Source organism: Notolabrus celidotus, chromosome 9, assembly GCF_009762535.1.
Source record: "Notolabrus celidotus isolate fNotCel1 chromosome 9, fNotCel1.pri, whole genome shotgun sequence".
NCBI lineage: Eukaryota > Metazoa > Chordata > Actinopteri > Labriformes > Labridae > Notolabrus > Notolabrus celidotus.
Window position 1 is genome coordinate 20,431,205 of NC_048280.1, and position 24,616 is coordinate 20,455,820.

Sequence of the window (24,616 nt, forward strand, 5' to 3'; positions counted from 1 at the left end):
TATTAGGGACACTAAAAGAAATAAAAAAATAAAATAAAATTGAGAAACAAAAACTCAAAATTTTTAAATTTTAACCTCGAAAATGAACTAATTTTGTTGGATAAACGCAATGACTTCCTCCAGATTAGTGTGCAGCTTTCTTCTGAACAGCCCCAATATACGGCAATGTATTTTCAAAGTCTGGATGCTTAGAATAAGGTGATGATTCTGGGCTAGAATCAGTAGTATCTCCTTATTGCTGAGTCCAAGTAGGAAGTACAATTTGATGAGGCTGTCAAATAGGTCCATGATGCAGTGAAATGGGCAAGGGGCAGCTTGAGTTTGATTTCTCACAGGTTTACGTCTTTAAAAACTTGAAAATTTTAAGTATTTTCTCGAAAAACTACGACTTCATAATCTCAGAGTTTTTTCTTGAAAATGTACGACTTTACAAACTCGAAAATTTTGAGTTTGATTTCTCATACTGTAGATTTGCGACTTTATAAACTCAAAATCCTTTCAGAAACTCGAAAAAAAAAATCTTTCATAGTGGCCTTAATACGCCGTCGTACTGATGTGATCATTGGGTGAAACTATTTATTTTAGAGCTGAAGTCAACAATGCTTTGCTGTTCTAAAAAATTTTTAACAAAAAACTTTGAACCAGAAATAGGTTAAAAATCAAACAAACAAAATCTCAACAAAGGAGGACTGAAAACACACCAGTGATAATATAATACATTGATGAAGTTATTGATCTGTTGCCGCAGTGAACGGTGGTTGGTCGACATGGACGGAGTGGTCGGTGTGTAACAGCCGATGTGGGCGAGGTGTCCAGAAACGTACCAGAAGCTGCACTAACCCCGCCCCCCTGAACGGAGGACTGCCGTGTGATGGAGTGGCAATTCAGAAGCTGCCTTGTACCACACTCTGCACTGGTAACTCTTTTTTTCCAATTAAAGATCAATTTTATACGGACAAATAAGAGCATGAGCACCAGTGCATGGACCCTGTTGGAATGCAAGTAGTTTATTTCTTCTTTGTCCAAATGAATTGTATATTTATGGGGCTTTAAGGTGCTCCAAAACTTACCAAATTGGATGTGAAATTTTAAAAATGTAGCCCCTGAAGTGTGTTTCACCTGCTAATATGAAAGTTGGTGGGTGTGAGGGCCAAATCAACACTGCTTGCTGCTGTGATTCACCTTTTGCTTTTTTGTTTTTGTGAGCTTAAGTGCATCCACTACTCTGTATCCACTCTTTACCTTTACTGTGCTGTATCCTGTACTTCTCTGTGCTATTTTACAATTCGACCTCAAGTTCCCACCTGGTTTGTCCTGCTCTCATCTGCAGCTACATGCTTTTTATAAACTTTCTGCCCTACATATATTACACCTGACAGGGCTTGGGACATAATTCAGGACATTTTTTGTAGTCTCATTTCTTTCCTTTCTCACCCTTGGTCTTCTTTTTTAAATCTCCTTCTCCTGCTCTTTGCTCTTTAGTGGACGGTGTGTGGACAGACTGGAGTAAGTGGTCGGCCTGTGGGACAGAGTGCACTCAATGGAGGAGGAGGGACTGCAACAACCCAGCACCTAAAAATGGAGGAAAGGACTGCGATGGGATGGTGCTTCAGTCTCAGAACTGTACAGATGGACTCTGTATGCAAAGTGAGTTTACAATTATTGATGCATATCTTCAAAATGCTCTAAGGATACATACATCGAAAATGGATGTGCACATTTGAACAGATGCCTTGCAGTGTCTGATTTAGATGACAGCTGACCACAGACATGGAATGTCATTAGGGTGGTGATGCAGGGTCAGATTTGAGTTAATATGACAACTGAATAGATCCAAATCCTGGAAGCCATGAGAAGATCCAGAAAAAAAAGGTGAATATGTTAAAGTGTTTTGGTAGTTTGATCAATAGAGTCACCCGAGCAAGATCTTGCAGTCCGAGAAGTGTTTTGAATTTCCTTAAAGACCTTGCTATTGGAAATGCCAGAAATTCAGTGGGGGATTCAATCTAACTCAGACAGCTTTGACGATGTGGTTTAGCTTAGACGCCAAACCATTGTGCAGCTATTCCCACTTTTGGATGTGTACGAAATCCTTGCAAATATCACTTTTCCTCTTTTATCCTGCTTTTTTATGTATTGTCTGTGTTGCAGGAAAGTTTGGCAGTTTCCTTTTCGAATTCTCTATTTTTCTCACCTTCTTCTGTCACCAGTTCTCATATCAACCATAGCAACCTCTGCTTTTCTTAAGATCTACTTTTTTTCCTTACTTTGTCCTCTTTGTCTCTTTGGTCTATAATGCTTCTCCCAAGAAGATACCTACTCCTCCTCTTCTTCCATTTTTCTCATAATGTGCTCTGCCGCACAGTTTTTCTTCATCCTTCTGAGCAGATAGTGGATACATTATGTAATGATTTTTTTTTAATGTCATCATCATTAAGCTTGTCCTTTAGCACCTCCTCGCCCATTATTGAAATCAAAAACACCTTTTTCCCTTTTAAAAGGAAAATAATGACAGATAATGATGTGAAATAATCATCCGAAATCCCCGCACAATTTAGTGATTTCTGACACTCGCAAAAAAAAAAAAGAAAAGAAAGCGCGGTCAATTACAAAACCACCTGGAAAATGCTGGCTGAGACATAACGGCACAAATATAGCAGCAGCAGTTTTTCCAAGGTAGAGGCAATTATATTTGTTGACTTGTAGGAATAGTGCTAGTTGCTCCCTGTGCTCAGAGTAATTGGCAGACCAGCATCTGACGTGAGAAAAGAGAGAGACAGATAGAGAACTGTCAAAGTGAAGAGAGGAGAGAAAAAATTAAAAAAAAGACCTTTTTGAAACAGGTCCACAAATACACTTGTGTTTGTGATTATGCCATCAATTCTCATTAGGCTTTCTTTTAACACAATATGGCAAGAGGGATTTTGTTTCTCACTAGCAGGAAGCTTTTTGAAAATCAAGTTACCTTTGTTTTGCTTATCTAAAAAGTTATTTTAAATTGGAAGGCTGTAAGGAACATTTTTAGAGTCAATTTAAAATGAACCCAGTAATACAATAGAAATACTGTAAAAAAAAAAAAAAAAAAAAGAAGCATTTTAATAGCAGAGACTTACTGATCTGAAAGTGAGTGCACCCAGGCACAAACACTTGGATGCAGCAGGTAAGTCTCTTGCTTAGAATAATAATAGAAATAAAGATATGTAGACCTCCTATTGGCTGAGAAACACTCAGAATGAGTTGTCTTCAAAATATTTATGTGAAATATTCATTGACCCAGAAATGTCTCATACAATTGAATTATCTTCAATTTAAAGCCTAAAGCCTAAAGTTAGGCACCTATTATGCAAAAGCACTTTAAATGATAAGTAATCATGTCCTTCAATAGAATTGGTTTTATTTCTGCACAAACTGTAGTGTCATCATCTCACTGGTATTATGATCATCATCACTTTGATTATTTTTTGAATGATGCCATCATTTCTTGGGTGTTAGATTCCCTGTTCTGTTACAGCTCTGAGATATGACTTACTGAGTATGTCAAGTCTTACAACAACTTCTAACAGCATACAAGTGTCACAAATTGCGTTGCATTGTGTAGTAACAGACACTTGCTGTTGCACTTCTGTTGTCATGCAAGCAAACCACACTGATATCAGCTGTGTGCAGAATATTATAGTAGGCTATTTTCTATCTTCCAGCATTTGCTGTTAATTGACTGAAACACTGGCTGACCACCAGTGTTAACACAACTCAAGGCACAGCATTTCAATCACAGATATGGATATTTTTATGGCACCACTCACTCCATTTTGTAAAACAAGCCAACAAGCACAGCTGAGCAATAAAGCAAACCAACAAGAAACGTTTCCTTACTGGACACACCCATCGACTTGGCAATCCCAACCAGCTGCCATAATATTTAAGTTGGTGAGGTGAAATGAGGAGGCATATTGGTAAATACTCATCTGACCATCATAAATTTACCGTTCCTCATGTCTACACGAGCTGCATGGAACTAAAATAGAAACAGGGATGGGATCAAAATGATGCATCACGTTGCGTTGCTCAACACTGCATCTCTCGTGGGCAGCTAGGACGCTCCAACAGAAAACAGTGTAATCTTTCTGATTTCGCTGCTGACGCTGACTAGTGTTACCTAATGTGGCTTTGGCACTCTAAAAGATTTGATTTTGAGTCTCAATGAAGGTTAGATAAATGAAATAACAACAATCTGTAGTTCGGGACTTCTGTTCAGGACAGTTCTTTATCAGTAAACACAAAGCAGCTTCTGTCTGCAGCCAGAGGGACGTGGGTAGTGCAAAAAAGATGGTTTATTATGATCTAAGTCATGGTGATGGAACGGTATTAAATAATCCTGCATAAAGCTCCGCCTGTGGGCCCATTATTGACAAGACTTACTGTACATGGAGAGCCCGGCCCGCTCCTGACGCAGTGTATTATGTGTCTGTGGTCCATCAGGAGGATTCCCTGAGGCTGCTAAGGTTGGGCCACTGAATCTGGAATAAAACCTAGAGAGGTATAGATTTAGGCTCATTTCTCCTGATTGATTTTCTGTCGTTAAAATAACTCCACAGACGTGGTTTTATGTCTGTGCTAATGTTTCAGCTGTTTCCTGTAGCATTTACTGGAATCCATGAAGTATGTGTGTGTTTGTGTGTAATGTATACGTCTGTTTTTTGCATAGATTTTATAGGTAGAGTATATTTAAAAAGCTCAAAGTGATTCCTTTATGGTTCTTCCATTTAGTCTATGAATGATGGATCTTTTCATATATAGTCTTTATTTATAAAACTGTTCATTGCGTTCATATTTGTTCAGGTGTTCGACATTATAGCTTCCTTTGCATCAGTAAAGCAGGAAACTGCTTTACTGATTTACCTTGTTTTAGTGTAGAACACAAATTTTTGCTGTCTCACTGCAAGATATAAACCACATTTCATTCATGTTACTTTTCATGTTGTTTGTATTTTTTACAAGATACTCAGACTCCATTTAATGAAAACCAAATAAAATGTACAACAGGGATTAATTGCTAGTTTTAAGAGTAATACCTTTCAGGGTTTCAGGGTTGTGAATGAGCTGATAACACTGTCATTGTAAAAGCAGAGTTAATGTTTTAGATAGTGCTCTGTAATTGACTGTATGCTCAAAAAGCACTTCACACTACTCTCCCTCTCTCTCTCTCTCTCTCTCTCTCTCTCTCTCTCCTCTCTCTCTCTCTCTCTCTCTCTCTCTCTCTCTCTCTCTCTCTCTCTCTCTCTCCTGTTCTCTCTTTCTTATTCTCTCTCAACCAACACCTCCCGCCTCTCTATTCATCTCCTTCAACTTCTCTCGCTGCCCTTTTTCTAAAGTTGTCCTGTTAAATCCTGAGAGGTAGAAATCCATTTGACCTCACTCCTGCCCCGCTTGGAGTGCCTCCTCGCTTTCATGTGTGCGTGTTTATCTGAGAGTTACATCTGTGTGAGTCTGTATTTGTGTGCGTGTGAGAGTGAATGTGTGCGTCCTCTCGTGACAGAAGTTGCAGGTCTTTCAGAGGTTTTTTTTTTAAGAGTTGTTTTTGTTGTTTCATATCTTTTCGGCCTGTTGACATTTTTCTGACGCATCGATCTGAATTCCTGGAAGAGACTTCAGTGAAATTTTTACTGTGTCATTCTTAAGAGCATGACATTTCACTCCCTATGTTTGTGTTCACATGTGTGTGAATATGTGTGCTACATAACAGTACCTCAATAACAAATCAAATCTACTCTGTTGTCTCTAAAACCCCAGTAATTACTGGAGATACAGGCTGTTATGTAACGTCAATGTTTGGATGGAATATCAAATTGTGTTTGAAATGTATTATACAAAACCATCAGCTGGTACTGCAGAGCAGCACACATGCTGACTCCATATTGAAAGACCTTTTTTCCTCTCTTGTTTCATCTCTTTGGGACTTTGAATCACTTCATTGCATGCTATTGTTTCCTGCACTGCTTATTAGCTGTTTTCTGCTCTTCTTCGAGAAGATTTAGTCTTCTCCTGCTATCATTTCTTCACAGAATGCTTGAGTGAAATCATTCATGACTCCTTCCTCTAACATCATGTTTTCCATTTTTGTTGGAACAATTGCACGCTGATTGGAGTTTGTTAAATCTGTCATGGCATGTAGCTTCTTCTATCAACTGCATCAGCATCATAGTACAGCATTTGTTAGTTGGAGTCATTTATTATAAGAATATGAAGTTAATAAAAAATAACAACAGCTAATTCACGTTCATGATAACCTTGTGCTATAAGGTTACATTTTTGACAGTTGTAACCGAGTAGCAACCTTTCGTGGTGAAAATGAAGCAAATGCCAAAGGGCAGAAAAATTGCAGTTCCTTAAGTGTCCACTTGAGGCTGGCTACCAAAGCCAAGTTGTCCCCATTAAAAGCTGATTTATACTTCTGTGTCGCCCCTAGGCAGCAGGGGCTGACACGGACATGAGCACCGCATACTTGTGCGTCGATGTGTCTGTGTCATGCAGCAATTCTCCGCCGAAACGCTTGAGGGCAGTGTGGTCTCTCTGATAGCGGGTCACTTCCTTCTGGCCCCGCTACCATCTGTGTTTACTTTTCCACAGCGATTCAGGGCGTGTTATGTTAATCTACAGCTGATACATGTTGCTGTTTATCATACAGACATGATTACATGAAGAATAGAGAGGAGGAGATTAAATTCCTGGCTGATGTGCCGCTGATGAGCGGGGATCCCAAAAGTGATGTAAATGCTGGAAATAGAATGCCCCCGAGTGGACCAATCACAGGGCTTGCGGTCCGCGTCAATCCTATGAGTAGTTACATTTTGGAGGAGGTGCACGTCAGCTACATGCCTAGGCCTCTGCGTAGGTACAGGAGCTATGTGGACCCCTGGCGTAGTCTACGCCGTCAATTCGACACAGATGTATAAATCAGGCATAACACTGATGTTAAAAGGCCCATTTTCACATCAAATTCAACGTGTTTAAAGACTAGGTCATAAAACCATTTCAGTCTTAACAGCTAGTTTCTGTATACACTGTGTATCTATTGTGAAAATATTAAGACGAAGAGTCATGCATATATTTGCATAATTAGAGGCATGGCCAAATCCACTTAAAGCAGGTGCGATTAAACTGTTACTAGGAGGCATATGGCCTTCCCTAGCTCCCCCTCGTTGTCTGTTTTTAGATTGATCAAAAGTTTGCTTGAACAAGTATTTCGACCATCATTGACTGCCTTTAGAAAATCCTTCTTCAGAAACTGATGGGTAATGTCATTGAGATTAAGTCCATGTGTTGTTCCGTCTTTGGTTGTAACATGTACCTCAGCACAGTGCTGGCATCTCTCCATGCTTCAGTGTTGCTGTAGGTTTATATTTGCACTTCACCCTGCTTAACCTCGTCAGTTTTTTGCCTTTTGGTGCTAAATCAGAGTGTCTTGTACATCCTGCTGGTTTTGCAAGAGGCTTTTAAGCACACCATGTTGCTGTGTTGCCTTTATCAATTATACACCAGCACTTCAATTATACATCAGTACATCAGCAGTTCATCTTTGTTAGAGACCTTCTGTCTGCCAGCGTTAAGTGGACCACTCAGCATGACACAGCGTCTTACAGTCACAGGAGTTTCTCAAATGTTTGTATTTTTCACATGCTCAGTTTAGATTAGCCTTTCATGAACACTTTATTCTGACTGAAGGACTTGGGCGACTCAGCTTAGTGTGAATACATTGCAAATACAAATAAACACACTTCTGCAATTGAAGGCCTTTTTGGTGTCTGTCTTTTCATATTTGTTCCATTTTATTTGACTTGTTTGTTTGATTTTTTGTTTGTTGTGTTCCTCTCCTCCCCTCCATCCATTCCACCATCCCCCTCTTTTTCTGTCCCAAGGTTCATTTTTTCAGAAGTCCACTGAGCCCAAAGAAAAGAGTGATTTGGGAGTCCCATGTAAGTTGATGTTTTATGTTTTCTCATCATCCTTTTTTTCCTTTGGTCTTAACTCTCAACTCATCTTGACTCTCTCTGTGTTTAACTGAGTGTTGACATTTGGCTCATACTCGTTTTTTTTTTGTTTCATGTCATTCTGAGTTACTGGATGAGAGTTTTGCTTTTGTCTTTTATTTCATTATTTTGTTCCTCTTGATGTGCAAACTTTTTGCTGTGCCAGTCAAACCCAACACACTCAAATAGAAGTGTCTGTAGTTCTAAAACCTCTCTTCTCTCAAACAAAGTCTTGACAGATTAACCATTAACAGTTTTGCCTGCTTAATGGAATTAAATATTGCAAGACCTATACTCTTACTGAGTTATCAAAGTTTAAAGTTTATGTAAAACTAAACATAGCCATCAGTGTTTGCACATTTTTTTCAGGTACTGAAAGAAATCACAATCTTGTTCAATTCTGTCTCAGTTAGCTTAAATCTTCAGTTAGGATTTTTTAACTGGTTATGAACCCGACTGAGCTTGACAGTGAGACCTCTGTATGAGCTTCAAAAGCAAACAAAAGCATTACAAATACACTGACAATTTCTATGTTGTAATTTAAATGCATATACAAGCTGTTAGGGGATAGGTGTCAATCAAACCCATGGACAGCACAGTAAAGACTTTTTTACTTTGTATACATCAAATGACAGTGAGTGATATATTTGACTATAGGTTGAGAAAACACACCTTACACATATACACGACAAGATTAGCAAAGAGATAAGAAGTATCACTTTGTCTACAGGGCGTGCCAAAATCAACACAAACAAAAAGTTCCTAACAGGAGCTTTAACTATAATTGTGTTGAGGACAGTTGATTGGCTTCAGTGGCATTTAATACATTTTCCTTTAACTTAAAGCTAGGGCTGGTAGTCTCGGAAAACTAGCATGAATTTGAATGTAGCATTTCCTTAGGACTCCGTCTAACTCTCTGATCCGGACTGCAGTCCTGAGCAAAGCACCTCATCGGGTTAGAGGGGACAGGCCCGAGGTCGAGCGAGAGGGGCAGTCAGTAGAGTCAGGGAAAGCAGGGGCAGGGGACAGGGAGTGCATGCCGGGGAAATGTACGCGCAGGAGGCGGGCAGCACAGCAGGACAGGATTTGATTGGTTTCATATTTTGGCTCCTGATGGCAGGGATTGGTTGGTGTTTTCCCAGGTTTACTCCGGCTGGAGATAGTGGTTTTTTTTGTTCAATGTTCTTTTTTAGGAACACATTATGTATTGATTGCCATCAGGACATAAAGATCATCTAGCCAGTACAACAAAAAGTGTATCTAAATCTGACTACCAACCCAAGCTTTAACTGCGAAAAAACGAAAAGTTGCCAATGATAATTTTTCAAACAAGAAAAACATTGAACAAAACTGTTCCGACCTAGATTCATAGGTCTTGCCAACAACAAAAAATATGTTGCCCTTTTTTAGTACATGAAATCCTATTCAGTGATGCTTTTTATATTTTTATATTATACCTGTGTTTCACAAAGGTCTACTAGTCTCCCATCATTCAAAAGATAGTAAAGGATCTCACAGCTGTGCTTTGACTGTATATGCACTACAACGAGTGGTGACAGATACCTTTAATTAGCTTGATTCTCTCCGTCTTCCTGTCTGATAGCAGCTGATCGATCCTGTACCAATTTACTTGATTCACAGTTTGTGAGTTTGTTGCAGCTGTGGTCATTTTGGAGAGTTGCCAGCCAGCACTGGATCATTGCCAAAGTGGGCAATTTGCCATTATTTCCGGACACTTGCTTCGTGTTTACAAGCATATTGGCTTGCTTAGAATTCAGCAGATCCTGGTCCAACTCAAGACAGTGACCATAGTGAGTGAGGTTCAGATTTCATCACACTGATTTGACTTAGTTGCATTGATGTATCATCTAAATTTAGGGTGTATCAGTCAAGTCAGTCAGTCAATTGCTGATACATCCATTGTACTGTATAAGATGAGCATCATCAACAACAGAAAGGTACAAGATCTCCTGGCAAGGAAGTATGAATGCTATTAGTGAGTGCTAAAAAGGGTTTTAGAAAAAACATACTCAGCCATCCCCCTTTCTTCGTCTCTTGCTGTCTTCTCTCACTTTTTCTCTCCTTCTTCTCTTTCCATTCATCTCTTTCACTGTTACCGTTTCTTCTCGTGTGACATAATGAGTCAGATTAACTCCAAACTGGAAGAATGATAGACATTGAGAGGTGCAGGAAGGGAAAGACCACTGCTTTTTATCATTACCAAGGTTTTTATTTTTCTTCTCTGTCTTTTCAGGAGCTTCTCCTTTATCTTCAAAGTGATCTATGAGCGTGTCTGATGTGTTGTAATGACTCTCGTTTGGGGTCTGATAATGCAGTTTTAACATCTCAGAGTGTAATGACTAGTCCCAGACAGACTTAGACATGAGATAAAGGCAGTCATTGCTCATTTAGCAGATTGTCATTGTGGATATAAAAAAAACAGTTGATGAGATGAATGCTGGGGGGTTGTATGCAATCCACTTGTCGACACTGGTCCTTATTTTCAATATGGAGTATGGTACAAACGATGCTTTGAGCCTTGTGTTCAGTGTGTAATGTGAAAGGGGCTAGTGTAATTAAATTGCTATCACCATCATCATATATCTGGGTGAAGAAGAGCTGCTATGGTTTGCCAATTTGCATCACAGGTTGTACCATATGTTAAGGTTGAAAGCTTTCACCCTTCAGCTAAAAACAATAAACTGTATTGCAAGCCTCACCGCTGTGTTTCCCATTCTTTATTTCTTAGCTTCCATGTCTCTGTTTAAAGAGTGTGACTTGGCTGTTTGTGTTGGTTGTAGACCAGCTGAGCTTGAGGCGATGAGAAAGGTGGGACGTAACTGAGCTGCAAGGTTGTGTGAAGGGAGACAGCTCCTGCCAGAGTTTCAGCGTGATTCATGTTTATGGCCAGCAGACACTGTAACAGTTCAAAAATGTCCTTCCACTTTATTAAAACAAGTTGAATTGAACAGCTTGTGTTCAGTTTATTCATTAAACAGTTCAAATTTCACCATCAAAAGGATGTTATAGATGTTTTTGTTGTGCTAAAGTGTTTCAATAGCTGATATTTTTAGACATTTCCACCCTCGCTGTAAAAAATAAGGTTGGACACATTCACAAATGACTGCTCACTTTCACTCTCTCACTGTCTCTCAACCATCCGTCCCTGCCAGTTACTTAGAGCGGATGTGTCTGCCAGGAGTGCAGTACGGGTGGTGTTTGCATGTTTGTGCCAAGCAAGATCAAAAAGGCAGTTGAATGAGCTTCAAGTAGTGATTGTCCACAGCTCCGCTTTGGATGCAGATCACAGGAAAGATAGAGACAAGCTAAGCTGAGTTATCCTTGTTTCCCCCCTTCTTTAAATCCTCTCCCAGCAGATTGGACAGACTCAGGGAATGACAAAAAGCTCGGCCAATCGATAGACAGCGATCCATGCTGACGGAGGCTGAGCCGGGGCTTCTATCTGTTCCGCTCGCCTATGTGTATCATCAACTGTGTGTGAGAGACTGTGTGTATTCAAATCTGCAGTTTTCTAAACTCAAAGTGTTTATTAGTCATACATTGGCACAGACATGCAGTAACAGACTCCATGCGACCAAATTCTCCGGGTTATTCTTTTATTTTTGCAGATAAGTAAAGTTTTGCCCATTATTATTGGACACATTGAGGCACAGCATCAGACAGTCCACACAAACACAATCTAGCTATCTAGCTCAGTGCTTTGACTATAGTTTCCAAACAAACTGAAATTGGCATGTGCACAGTGAACACTGGCAGAATTATTTTGGTGCTGCAACAGAAAACCATTTGGCTTTGAACACACACACAGGCACAACGCAAACACAATATCCAATCTTTCTCATGTAGGGTAACAATGCCTCGCAAAACTTTGACCAATTGAAGAGTTCATTTGCAAAAACTGATAACTCCGTTTTTATAAATTTTCAAAAAACATATTTCTTTTTTATATAGATTTCTAAGATAGCTACATTTTCAAGATACCTCTGATTAGTAAAGTCATTTTGAGTTAGTTAAAGCCACCCAACCTCAGTTGATTGATAATACCAAAAGCTAGTAATAGAAAAAAATTGTTTGTTTAAAACATTTTTTTTGTTTTTTAAAAAGGAGATAACTGTTTTTGCAAATGAACTCTTCAATTGAAATCAATTCTTACCATGAAAAAAGGAAAGATTGAACTGCTTGAGAATTCTTCTTTTTTTTTATATTTGACAAACACACTTCAACATCACATTCCTGTACGAATAATTGTGAGATATGTTAAACCACCAAAGATGAAAAAAATTGGTTTGTTTCATGATCTCAATCTATGGAAATGTCTACAAGATGTAAAACAAATTATTGGACTGATGGCAATCAAAGGTCTGTTACACAAGCATTCACCCACTTCAACTTTACTACTTTCTGTCATTTTAAAGCTCCTGTGAATAACTGTTTGTGTTAATGTTGGTGCCCCTTGTGGACAAAGTGATACCATTAATCTCTATGCTGATCCTCTCCTGTACACATATAAATAGGGTTTCCGGACAACAAATCTCACCCTGCCTAATTTAAACAGTCACACTCTTCACTCATCCTGAATATTTTATCTGGAAGAAAAAAGATTCTTCTTCACTGTCCTATAAATTGCCTCGTCTGACACGCAGCTGTTGCAGGCATTAAAAGTAGTATGGTAGAAATGGTCATTTGTAGCTTTGTGGGAGGGACTACATAACATAGCATTAAATATTATTTACAGATACCAATATTGTTTGTTATTTGCTGTGGATCTTGAAACTAAGATAGGATTTAACCAAAGACCTCAGGCCATTATTTGCATCCAACAGATTGCTGCTTTTTGAATTGCTCTTGTTTGTTCATTAAACAGCAAAAAGTCCAAAATCAATTTGTTTGAATTCCATGTGGAAAAGTCTAAGAAGGTGAATACACGTGTAAAACAAATTTTTTATGGAAACACATTCAGTTGGTATAAAGAGAAATACAGCAAAATAGGTATAGCAAGTAAAGAATAAGACTTTTGAATCACCTGAGCTGTTGTAGAAACTATAATAGAGATTAGTGCATGGGAATAAGGATGTTCTTCAAAGGTCTTTGTCTCTTTGTTCCTCATCCTCTCTCACATACACAAAAAATCTTCATGTCAGCCGCCTACACACTGTCGACATTGACCTCTGATAGATCAGTGCAAACATGCCCAGCATTCTCTTTCTTGAGGATACTTATATGTTTTTCCTTCTTTTTCACACTTGTATATTATTGTTATAACGTGTGTTGCACAGATATGTGACCTTTAAAAACTATACTCTCTCCCTCTTATAGCAAGCTGTCAAAGCATACTTGCAGTAACATCACACATGTATCATTTATTCAGTTGCTTCCTGGCGTGTCCACTGAAGGCACATATTTTTAATCTAAATCCAATTTAGCCAAGCTCCCAGGTGAGCGCTCTGGACATGAAACTGCTTGTCAGGTACAGAGGAGACAAGACACGGGTGGGAGATATAGTAGACTAGTGGATAAAAGTTAATATGGATGTGTACCCATGAGTGTCAGTGCTTGCATGAGTGCTCCCAGAAATGAACATAGGTGTGTATCTATCTACACTTAGTCAGACTGGGCTCCTTCCTCATTCTATCACTGCACACTTTGTCATTCTGGCTTCACAGAGCACAGCCTCAGGCCACGCTTAGATACACTCAGAGGTCCAAACACATTATTCATTCATCTGGGCTCGGTCAAAAAGTGCTCACCCACGTTTACTCTTTTCTCAGCTCCTGTATCATCCGAAAAAAGACAGGCTGTTATGCAAAGCTGTCACACAATAAAAGAACATCAGAATCCAAAGACTAGGCCGTTTTCAGCCAGACCAGAGTTTTTACAAAGAAGCTCAATGATGTAAGGATGTATACACAAAAATATGGAGGAGCTGGATAAAGCTTCTGTCACTTTGTGACATCTTATTTATTTTTTTAAAAATGCCATCAAGCTAGAAAGAGAAGTGATGCACGTACTGTTTTTTTTTAAACAAGCTTAAATCTCCAAAGAGTTCATAAAGGTACTTTTTGTATTTATGCAGGAAAATAATTTTATGGTGAAAACTCTATATAGGGAAGAATTCAATAACAGGTGATTGAGAATGTTTTTTAAAATGACCGTAATCACCCACTAATTTTCTTTGTTCCCTACAGTTTAATTAATGACAGAAAATTAATAAACTGTAGGAAAAAAGGGGGACTTTAAAGGAAATGAGCAAACATTTGGTATCCTGCATTGGTATGTAGGTTACTCAGCCAGGTAGAAGCTCTAATGGGACATGATGTTTCATTCATCTACAAATCAAACAGATGGAGACAGAGCGAATCAGAGAGAGGGGTGTGAGTTATGGAGGGAGAGGAAGATCTGAGAGAGAAGGGATATAAACCAAAAGGCACTGAAGTAAGGACTTTAAAGCCCACTGGTATAAAATATGAAATGATCCATACACACGCACATTTACACAGAGAACAGTAGCCTAGTTAACTTATCCCAAAGTGTCCCAGAACACACCACAGAGAAGTAGCTTTGAAAAAAAGCAAGTTCAGAAGTGTTTTTTTTCTGTCTGCATGACACTTTTCTGAAGTTTAAGACCTTCAAGTTAAAGTAGAAACAAGATAAAGATTCCCCTAAATAGATGGGGACGATGCTGATGATCATAATTAAGATCAGAGAGTTGGTATTAAAGAGGATTATCCAATTCTGCTCCCCTCTGGCAAGAGCAAGGTCCTTGATAACAGGGCAACCCTCTGCTGCAGTGTAGTCGGGACATTTGGGACTTCACAGTAATCTTTTTTAACATCATCAAAAGGAAATTGGTGACTGTGTTCGACAGAATCCACAGGGGTGCAGCATTGTAGATTTAAAGGTGGTCTCTAAGTTTGAGTCAAATGCAAAAAGCAGATATCTGGCAGAGATTTGAGTTGCTCTAACAGACCTACGTGGTGTCATACATTTTTAAGGAAAGAGTGCAAGCTTTTAAAAGCAGATCTGGGACTGTAAAGGTGAATTATGTGGATGTTTTGTTTCACTTTCTCAGTCATAATTTGGTTTATTTGACACACTTGCAATGGCATTTTCACACTTTAAAAGTTAAACTCTGGAGAAACACATTCGGCAGGTAAGACCATTGTGGATGAGGACAGATTGGACTGCTAAGTTTAAGACTGGAAATTACTTTTTTTTTACTACTGTTGACATCTGTGCAAGATATTAACTGATTGTCTGTAAGAATAAGTTAGGCATATACTGTATATCTTTAAAGTTGTGTCTACTTAATTAAGTTTTTTGTAACAAGCTTCATATTTTGCACAGTTTTTTAGTTTATTGGACAAAGCCTTCAAAAGCATTTGCTTTGTGTCAGTCTAAGACTTAGTTTGAGGAAACATGCCATTGCATCAATCAACCGGCTCTCCAGAGACTCCATAAGTGGTTCATACCTCCCTCTAGTGGTAAATGAGTAACTCACATCATAAAGAATGACCGCTGTCTAGTGAATGTAAGTGTCGTGTTTGGGCATATTTGAGCTTCAGTGTTTGTGTGCCTCATCAAAGGCTAATTTCATGCATAATCAGGTTCATACTTTCTGGACTTTTTCCGATGCCACAATAGCAAATCCTTCAGCAAATGACTCAGGCTGTTTGGAGCTAAAAGCGTGTTATCAGCCTCTCAACTTTAAGGGGCGGATTAAAGGGAGTGTTGCTATACTTTTCTGTCTTCCTTCTTAATAGCTGCAGACAAATCCCCTCCTACCAGCTACAGAGGACATGATTATATGAGCAGCGCTTAAAGTGTGAGACTTCTAAAAAAAAGTTTCACAGGCGCTTTCATGTGAAATATGTACGTTTGTTTGTTTGTCTGCTTTGAAGTTCAAGAGCATTTCTTCTTCTGCTGCTGCCCTGATTTCTTCTTCTTTGGTGTTATCTCTTTTACATTACTCCTCTTCTTCTTTATTCTTTCTTACCCTTCTCTTTTCTCTCATCTCCTCTTCAGTCCTTTCCTTCCATGCCCTTTCCTCCATTTCATTTCCTTTACTCCTCTCCTCTTCTCTCCATTCCAATCACTTCTTTGACTCTTCTATCATTCTTTCCTTTTCTTTTCTTTCCTTCTCTTTTCTCTTTTTCTACTTCCCTTTGCTACCACTTTTCTCCTTTCACTTTTTTGTTTCTTTTCCTCTGATTTCCCTCCACTTCTTTTCCTCTCCTCTCCCTCTTCTTAATTTCTGTCCTTTACACTCCTCTACTTTTTTCCCTTTCCATTCCTTTCCTTTCCTTTCCTCAACTTTGAACTCCTTACCTTGCAATTAATTTCATGTCCCTGTTTTATGTACTCTTATTTCCTGTCCTTTTGCCTTCTCTTTTTCTACTTCCTTTCCTTAATTCTTTCCTTTTTTCCTTTCCTTCCTTATTTTCTACTTTCATTCTGTCCTATATTCACTCTTTTTATTCCTCTTTATCTCCGTCCCTCTCCCTTTCCCTTCTGCATTTTTATCTTATTTTTCTTTTCATACCTCTCCTCTCCATTCTCCATTTTTACCCCTCATCTCCCCTGCTTCTGTATTCTTCTTCTTCCATCTGATTTATTTTCTTCACTTCACTCCCCACTTTGCACCATCCTTTCTTCTCTTTTCCACTCTGTTCTTTTGAGCTAGTCCTCATCTGCTTGCATGTCGTCTCCTCCATTTATTGGCTCTCTCTTGTGTTTATTCATCATCAGTCCTCCCTGGTGCTCTTTACTTGTCTCTTCCTTCTTTTTTCATTTTTTCTCCTTTTTGTGCTTAAACATGGATCTTGCCTTTCTTATCCTCCTCCCACATCAGTTATAATTTTCCAAGTCCCCTACTCTGCTTTAAAACATGGATCATGAATAAAATTTCTCCCTGTTGTTCTCACTGAAATGTCATTAAATCCTTAGTCAGATTGAAAAAGGATGTTAGAACTCTCGTGAAATAATTAACAGCCTTATAAAGTTTTAAGAGGCGACGTCTTTCTTTCTTTTTAGTTCCTGAAAGGTTCTTCTGTCTCTCAGTGCCTCAGTCTAGACAGATTATCATGTTACACAAGCTGGAGGGCAATTTGAAAGTTTCATTTGAAACAGAAGCTACAGAGACTGTCCGTCTAGTCTGATAGGCACTGAGGTAGAAGTTGACTTGTTGAACACAGTTAAAGAATGAAACAGAGGAATGGCAAGCCAATTTGAAGTCTGAGTCACACCTCACATACTGTTGTCCCATTAAGCTGTATAAAACAACTCTTTTTTCTGATGTACATTTCTTCCTGAGTATCTTCACGTGTACTAACATCTACATGTCTTTTTTCTTCTTTGTGTGCTCTCCAGCTGCTCCAAGTACAGACGATGTTGCGCTTTATGTGGGCATCGTCATCGCAGTGATCATGTGCCTGGTCATCTCTGTCATCGTGGCCCTCTTTGTCTACCGCAAGACACACCGGGAATTTGACTCTGACATCATCGACACCTCAGCACTGAATGGAGGCTTCCAGTCTGTTAACATCAAAACAGCAAGATCAGGTAAGGAAAGTTATAGAAAAGGACATTTGATCCAGAGTAGACAGAAAACTAGAGTATCCGACTCAAGGAGAAGCCCTGATACTTGATTTGAAGACTAGCGTCACATTAAGGAGGGGGAAGAAAGTTTATAGCCTAAAAAATAAGTTATAGAAGTGGAATAACTAGATGATTTCCAAGGGCTGTGAAAGGACTTTTTCAGGTTATAAATGTTGGGGTCTTTAACAGAAAAAAGGTAAAGGCAAGGCAAGGCAGCTTTATTTGTATAGCGCATTTCATACACGAGGGCAACTCAATGTGCTTTAAAGAGGTGAGAGTTGGAGGGGACCTACAGCTTTCAGGGAGTTTGTCCCAGATATGTGGTGCATAATTGCTAAACGCTGCTTCACCATGTTTCGTTCTGACTCTAGGGACTGTAAGCAGACCAGTACCTGATGACCTCAGAGGTTGAGATGGTTCGTAAAGTAGCAGCAGATCAGCAATGTATTTTGGGCCTAAACCATTCAGTGCTTTATAAACCATCAGCAGGATTTTAAAGTCTATTCTCTGACAGACAGGTAGAGATCTAAGAACTGGAGTGATGTGATCTACTATTCTGGTCCTTGTTAGGACTCGAGCAGCAGCATTCTGTATGAGCTGCAGCCGTCTGATGGACTTTTTAGGGAGTCCTGTAAAGACCCCGTTACAGTAGTCTAGTCTGCTAAAGATAAATGCATGGACAAGTTTTTCTGCATCTTGCTGAGACATAAGTCCTTTAATCCTTGATATATTCTTAAGGTGATAGTAGGCTGACTTTGTAATTGTTTTAATGTGGCTGCTGAAATTAAGGTCTGAGTCTAAGACTACACCAAAGTTTCTGGCTTGGATTGAACATTTCATCTTTGCAGATCGGAGCTGAGCAGTAACCTTTAACATTTCTTCCTTGGCTCCAAAAAAAAAGCAAAAAGTAACAAACTGTGTGCCTTTTGGAGGTTTTAAAAGAAAGACCAAACTTTATTTTTCTTTCTAAGGTACAAAAGTATCCTTTCATACATAATTGATCACAAAACTTAGTAATGCATATTTCAGTGTATGTTTTTGCTTTATGGGGTACAGAATTAACTCCAGCAAGCACACATTTGAAAAGATTCACCTGAATAAACAATTATGCACATGTTATATGTTGCTTTTCTTATTTCTATCAGTAAGGGGGATTTTCATTCAGCACATCTTATACTTCAATGCGAATAGGTGTCTCGATACTCTATGGACAACAGGCGGAAGTGTCAGAGCTCAGCAGTACACCCCGAGGAATTATGGGGACTTTTCTAGAGAGCATGCAGGCTGTGCTGATACTTGATATTAAGGGGGGACTTGACAGCAAGTATCATCCTCTTTCGTGCACTCTCAAAGAGAGGACTAGAGATTGTATGTCTCTCTTGAATGCTTGCATTACATTATGCGCAAAATGATAGATAAATAGATAAATAGCCAGAAGGACCAGGACATATTTTGATAGCTGGATACAGGATAACAGATGTGACTGTCTCATTGGAAATAACCGTACCTGGCTGCTCCTTCTGCTTTAAAGCTTTGATACAGCTATCATTTTATTTTCTCTCTTGGCCTCCTGCTGTCAATCCTTGCTCGTCTGGATTTATCTCTGTCTCCACCCAAGCCCATTTTCTTCCATCAAGGAGCCTCTCTCAGTCATCCCTCTTCTTCTCCTTTCTCCCCCCTTTACATTTCCTGTTTATCAGCATCCTCCTCTCTTCATCTCTGTCTGTCTTCCTCCTCCCTCACCGTCTCTCCAGTCACAGTGACTCCACAGCAGACGCTCACTTGTCTTCCTTTTAAAGTGGAGCCATTTTGTACTCTCACCTGTCTGTATTGTCATTTCTCGCTCACTGTCTTTGGGAAATGGATAAGACAACAAGAAGCACACTGCCCACACACACACACACACACATACACATACACACACACCACACACCACACACCACACACCACACACCACAAACACACACTCCAGCAGCATTCAGTAGCTTACTGGAAATGTTGATATTAGATGGGGAATATGGGTGAAATTGGGCAATGGTTGACTGATGCCATGGACTCATAACTTTTTCTATCTTTTGGCTAAACTCTTGGCTTGAAAACAGAAAAAATATCAATAAATCTGGTAAACTGGATCAGAAATGCACTCATGTAGGCCTTAGGCACATAAACAAACAAACCTGCACTCTTACAACATCTCACATTCACATCTAATACTATAAATACGTTGGCTAACCATAGTTATAATGACTTGAATGCTCACACAGATACTCTGCACACTTAATATATCTGATTTAGTCAACAAATAAAGGCATTTTTATAGGGGTCTTTATCCGAAACACGCTCATGCAGTGACCAGCAGCAGGTTTTCAGGCTCTGCCTGTAGGTTTGTTGCTCCTTAGAGAAGAACAAATTGCTACAGAAACATATCTGTACCTGCAGCAATGGCATAACTTAACACAGCTAGCACAAGATGATGCACTTTAACCGTGTAAGGGTATTTTAACTTTTGAGTGGGAGTCTGTCATTGCACTTTGCCATGGTCTGAATTTTGATTCGATGATGTCTGGCTTTTAATGTACTTGGTCTTGATGTCCTTTACATTTCAATTTAATTCAATTCAATTCAAGTCAATTCAATTCAATTCAATTCAATTCAATTCAAAAAACTTTATTTGTCCCCGGGGGGCAATTTAAGGGCCTGTATGAGCAGCATGGAATACAAGAAACAGACACTCAACTTATAAGGATTTTAAAAAAGACAAAAATAGTTATACAAAAAACAAAAACAACAAAATTTACAGGCGACAGTATACCCATATATACACATATACACACATACATACACACACATATACATAAATGCATATATAAACATACACACACATAACACACACACACACACACACACATTTCAAATTTGTATTACTGTAGTAAGCTGTTTTTATTTCTTGACTGCCAAGTCTTCTGACTGCAAAACCAGTTTACCCTCTTAGGTACTAATAAAGGAACTATAAACCTTGAACATTGAAAACAAAGATTTGTGTTAGTGTTGTTGAGTAAGGTCTACTTTACTTCTTTATTTCAGTGTTTGCCCTTGTTGGCCACTGTGCAGATCAGCATAGAAAAGGATTAATACATCACCAAGGGACCAACAAAGAGATAAAGTAATCACAGCTCACAAGTCCACAGTGATTAATACACATAGAAACATTACAAACTACAAATCTGTACACCTTGAAACACCTTTAATATGCTAATGTGATCAATTTTGGGAATGATTAAAATTCAAACCATGCTATACATTAAGAAACAGGACAGTAAGGTCAGAGAGGATGCATCACAAATTGGTAAACAGTGGGTGAAAATAATAGTATGTGTGTATATGTACGTGTGTGTGTGTATGTGTGTATGTGTGTGTGTGCGTGCGTGCGTGCGTGCGTGGGTGCGTGCGTGCGTGCGTGTGTGCGTGCTTGCGTGTGTGCGTGCGTGTGTGTGTGTGTGCGTGCATAGGTGTGCGTGACCATGTGTGCACAAGGGTGAATGCCTTAACACAGCGGAGATTGGATGACATTTTATCAGGAGGGCATTAGGATGCTTGTCACTCCGCAGTGAGGGACCATCTTCGATTACTATTAATGAAGAATTATGTTCCCGCATCTCTAGCTTTCTCTTTATCTCACCCTTCTCTCTCTCTCTCTCTCTCTCTCTCTCTCTCTTTCTCTCTCTCTCTCTCTCCCTCCCTCTGTCTCTCCCTCTCTCTCTCCCTCTGTGGCTTCCGTTAGCTGTTAATTAAATTTCAGCAGGGATGATTTGGCAGGAATACCCGCTGGCTTTAAGGCTAAACAGCCTGGTGATAGAGAGCGGAAGAGAGTGATAGCTGACAGATGTGTGTGTGTGTGTGTGTGTGTGTGTGTGTGTGTGTGTGTGTGTGTGTGTGTGTGTGTGTGTGTGTGTGTGTGTGTGTGTGTGTGTGTGTGTGTTTGCCAATGTGTGTGTATCTGGGTGTGTTGTTGGGGGGTGATAATGAGGGATTTTAAAATTAGAATAGATGGGCTGGTGGAGGGAAAGACAGGATTTCAGGCACTATGCCCAAAAAAGTAGAGCCTGGTGCAAACAAATCTGGAACTGTTCTCAGTAGGTAACTAGCCTTCCTGTGATCCCTATCCCAATTAACGCTTAGATATTTGTTGGACTGGATTTCTGTTTGCAGAGACCTGTTTATGCAGAAGTGCACTTTGGTGATTTCCTTCTTTTAGAGGAAGTTTGGTTAATATAAAGGGCTTTTGGCAAGCTCGACAAAAGCATCATACAACTGAGTAAGCTTGCCGTCTTATTGGGTGGCTCGGAGCACATTCCCTTGATTAGGTTTACAAAAGTAAATACACATGTAGGGTTTGCTCTGTGTTAACATTGCCAAATGTGTTATTAATGCAATGAGTATTGCTTTCCTGCAGCATCTGTCCAATTACCTTGAAGGGAAAGAGACTAACATTTTCTCCAGATAGATTTGACTGCAGTCAGTTCAATGTCAGTGAATCTTCTTAGCTTCTTGATAACAAAGTGTGCTTTGTAGAAAAGTGGAGTTTCTGTGAAACTGCATAGCTCTGAAAATTCCCATAAGTTTTCATTATCCTGCTAGCTGCTGCTACAGCTCACCCTATGGTGACTTTGAAATTCATTGATCCACTCCCTGTAACCAATTTACCTAGAGTCGTGCCACCTTCATTGGTCACTTGTCTTAAATGTAGGAGTTTTTAATCAAACCAGCACTCTACAGGTTTTATTTACTTAATAGTATACTACCGTTTGCTTTAAATCCGCGGGTGCAACCTAATGTTGAACAAAAGGCATTGGTGTCATCAGTATACAGGATGCAACCTATTTTTTTGAGATGGGAAATTGGTGTCAGAAGTTTGTGCATTGAATTTTACTGTACTACATACACTGCAACAATAAACACAATGACATATGGGTAACAAGGGCAAGAAGGCTGCTTTCAGAACCAAGAAACCTACAGAAGACATTTCCAATTAACCCAAAAGATCAGTGTAAGCAGATGCAATTGTGAACTCACACTGCTTCGTTCTGTGATGAATGCGCACAGCATGGTTTGTCAGTGAGATCTATATCATGAGTATTTTGAAAGCAGACAGTGATGTCATTAAAGTGTGACAGTCTCTTTGATTGTCTGGGTGAAGTCAGAGTCACAGAGAACATTGTAAAAGTTTGAGAGCAGACATAAAGTTATTATTTTCTGTTACTGAGCAGATCAAAATAAGGTTTTGAGACAAAATATCAGTGTGCGTGGGTGTGTGTGTGTGTGTGTGTGTGTGTGTGTGTGTGTGTGTGTGTGTGTGTGTGTGTGTGTGTGTGTGTGTGTGTGTGTGTGTGTGTGTGGGTGAGTGTGTGAGTGTGTGAGTGTGTTTGTGTGCAGCGGTGCTCGATCCAGGTCATGCTCCTGTGTGCTGTAATGAATCTTAGCAGAAACTGATACCTTATCAGCAGACTTTGACTCCCCCTCTTCCTGCTCACTGATCTCCAGGTTTGCCACATTAGCCCCAAACAGCAGCCATGTTTTGCAGTTTCTATTGTTTAGGCTAAAAACAGAAGAAGAAATAGCTTTAAACTTCTTTTGAAGCTAAGAAGAAATCAATCATAATTGAAAGCTTAACCAGAAATATTCATGTCATATTTTCATTCTCTTTCTTCCCTTTTTCTGCTCTCTCTCTGTCTCTTTCTTTCCTCCCTCCTCCAGCTGATCTGCTGACAGCCCCTCCTGACTTGACAAATGCGGCTGCCATGTACCGTGGTCCTGTGTATGCCCTCCACGATGTGTCAGATAAAATCCCAATGACCAATTCCCCCCTCCTAGACCCTCTTCCTAACTTGAAGATCAAAGTCTACAACTCTTCTGGTCTGGTCACACCACAGGATGACCTCGGGGGAGACTTCACATCCAAACTGTCTCCTAAGGTAACGTATTGACCCTTTTATCCAATCCTTTCATCTAATATCAGTATCTTCTGCTTTGATTTTGAGAAGAATTTTTAAACATTTCCACACAAAGCCAAAGAACATTAGTATACATGCAGCTCAGTGCCCTAGTTTCCTCCCTCTGCTCTGTCAACTTCATGGCGTGCATACTGCTGTCAGTTGTCACAAATACAGATGAAACCACTCGGTTTCCCCACAGCACCTGTCCTGAGGCGGTACGAGAGCTGAACCTGCTGTTTTGCACACATCTAAAGCACTCTTTTGATGCTTTTATCCATCGTTATTGTTGCTTTTTATGTTTTGATTTTTGAACCTCTGCTGTGTCCAGTGAGTGACCTCATGCTACTAAAAGAAGGAACTTTTTTTCATATGAATCTATTTTGTTTTTCGTCTGGTGTCTGTCTTCGAACATTAAAGGGAGCTCTTGTCAACTGTGTGTGAAGTAGGAGTAGACCGCTGAATGTTAAGTCCTTATTTTGCATCTCACAGTGGACATTTTTTGACAAGGAAATGCAAAGCAGGTCATATTTTACTACTTACCCTAAGGTGGTTTCACAGGGCTACTGTAAATGCGCCCTCTCCTCACAGATTGTCGGCTCAGCCCTATGGCAGCGCTCCCAGGCAGATGCAGATTTTACCCCAGAAGGGTTTTAGTTAATGGTTACCAAGAAAACATAAGGAAGAAAAATATCTTAATGAAAGCAGAAAAGTTCTTGAGGGAGAGGGAGCACTTTCAGTGCCCTAATCAGCCAGTCAAAAATAAAACTACAATGACCTATAAACCCTGAGGTTATCCTTGCACAGTGAAACTAGTTTCCACTTTCATGAACTTTTGCTTTCATTAGAATACATTTACACAGTATCTACATCAGCTCTCTAAGAAGGCGTTTGTCCTTCAAACCACACCACATTGATTTCCTGCACATGTTCAAGTCTTTCAGTCTTCGAAAAGCATGGATGTTGATCGGTTCACTACACCTG

At 39.5% G+C, this 24,616-nt stretch overlaps 1 protein-coding gene across 3 annotated transcripts in view; it reads left to right on the forward strand.

The window, feature by feature from the left end:
• LOC117819349 (netrin receptor UNC5C-like) overlaps positions 1–24,616 on the forward strand; it is a 216,816-nt gene that overhangs the window by 169,887 nt on the left and 22,313 nt on the right. For 2 of the 3 annotated variants that reach the window (XM_034692652.1, XM_034692655.1), the window contains exons 6-10: positions 749–916; positions 1,483–1,647; positions 7,917–7,973; positions 17,415–17,606; positions 23,397–23,614. In XM_034692652.1, coding sequence (XP_034548543.1) covers positions 749–916; positions 1,483–1,647; positions 7,917–7,973; positions 17,415–17,606; positions 23,397–23,614 — 800 coding nt within the window. The remainder of the gene's footprint in view (positions 1–748; positions 917–1,482; positions 1,648–7,916; positions 7,974–17,414; positions 17,607–23,396; positions 23,615–24,616) is intronic. The other variant, XM_034692654.1, reaches the window with a different exon arrangement.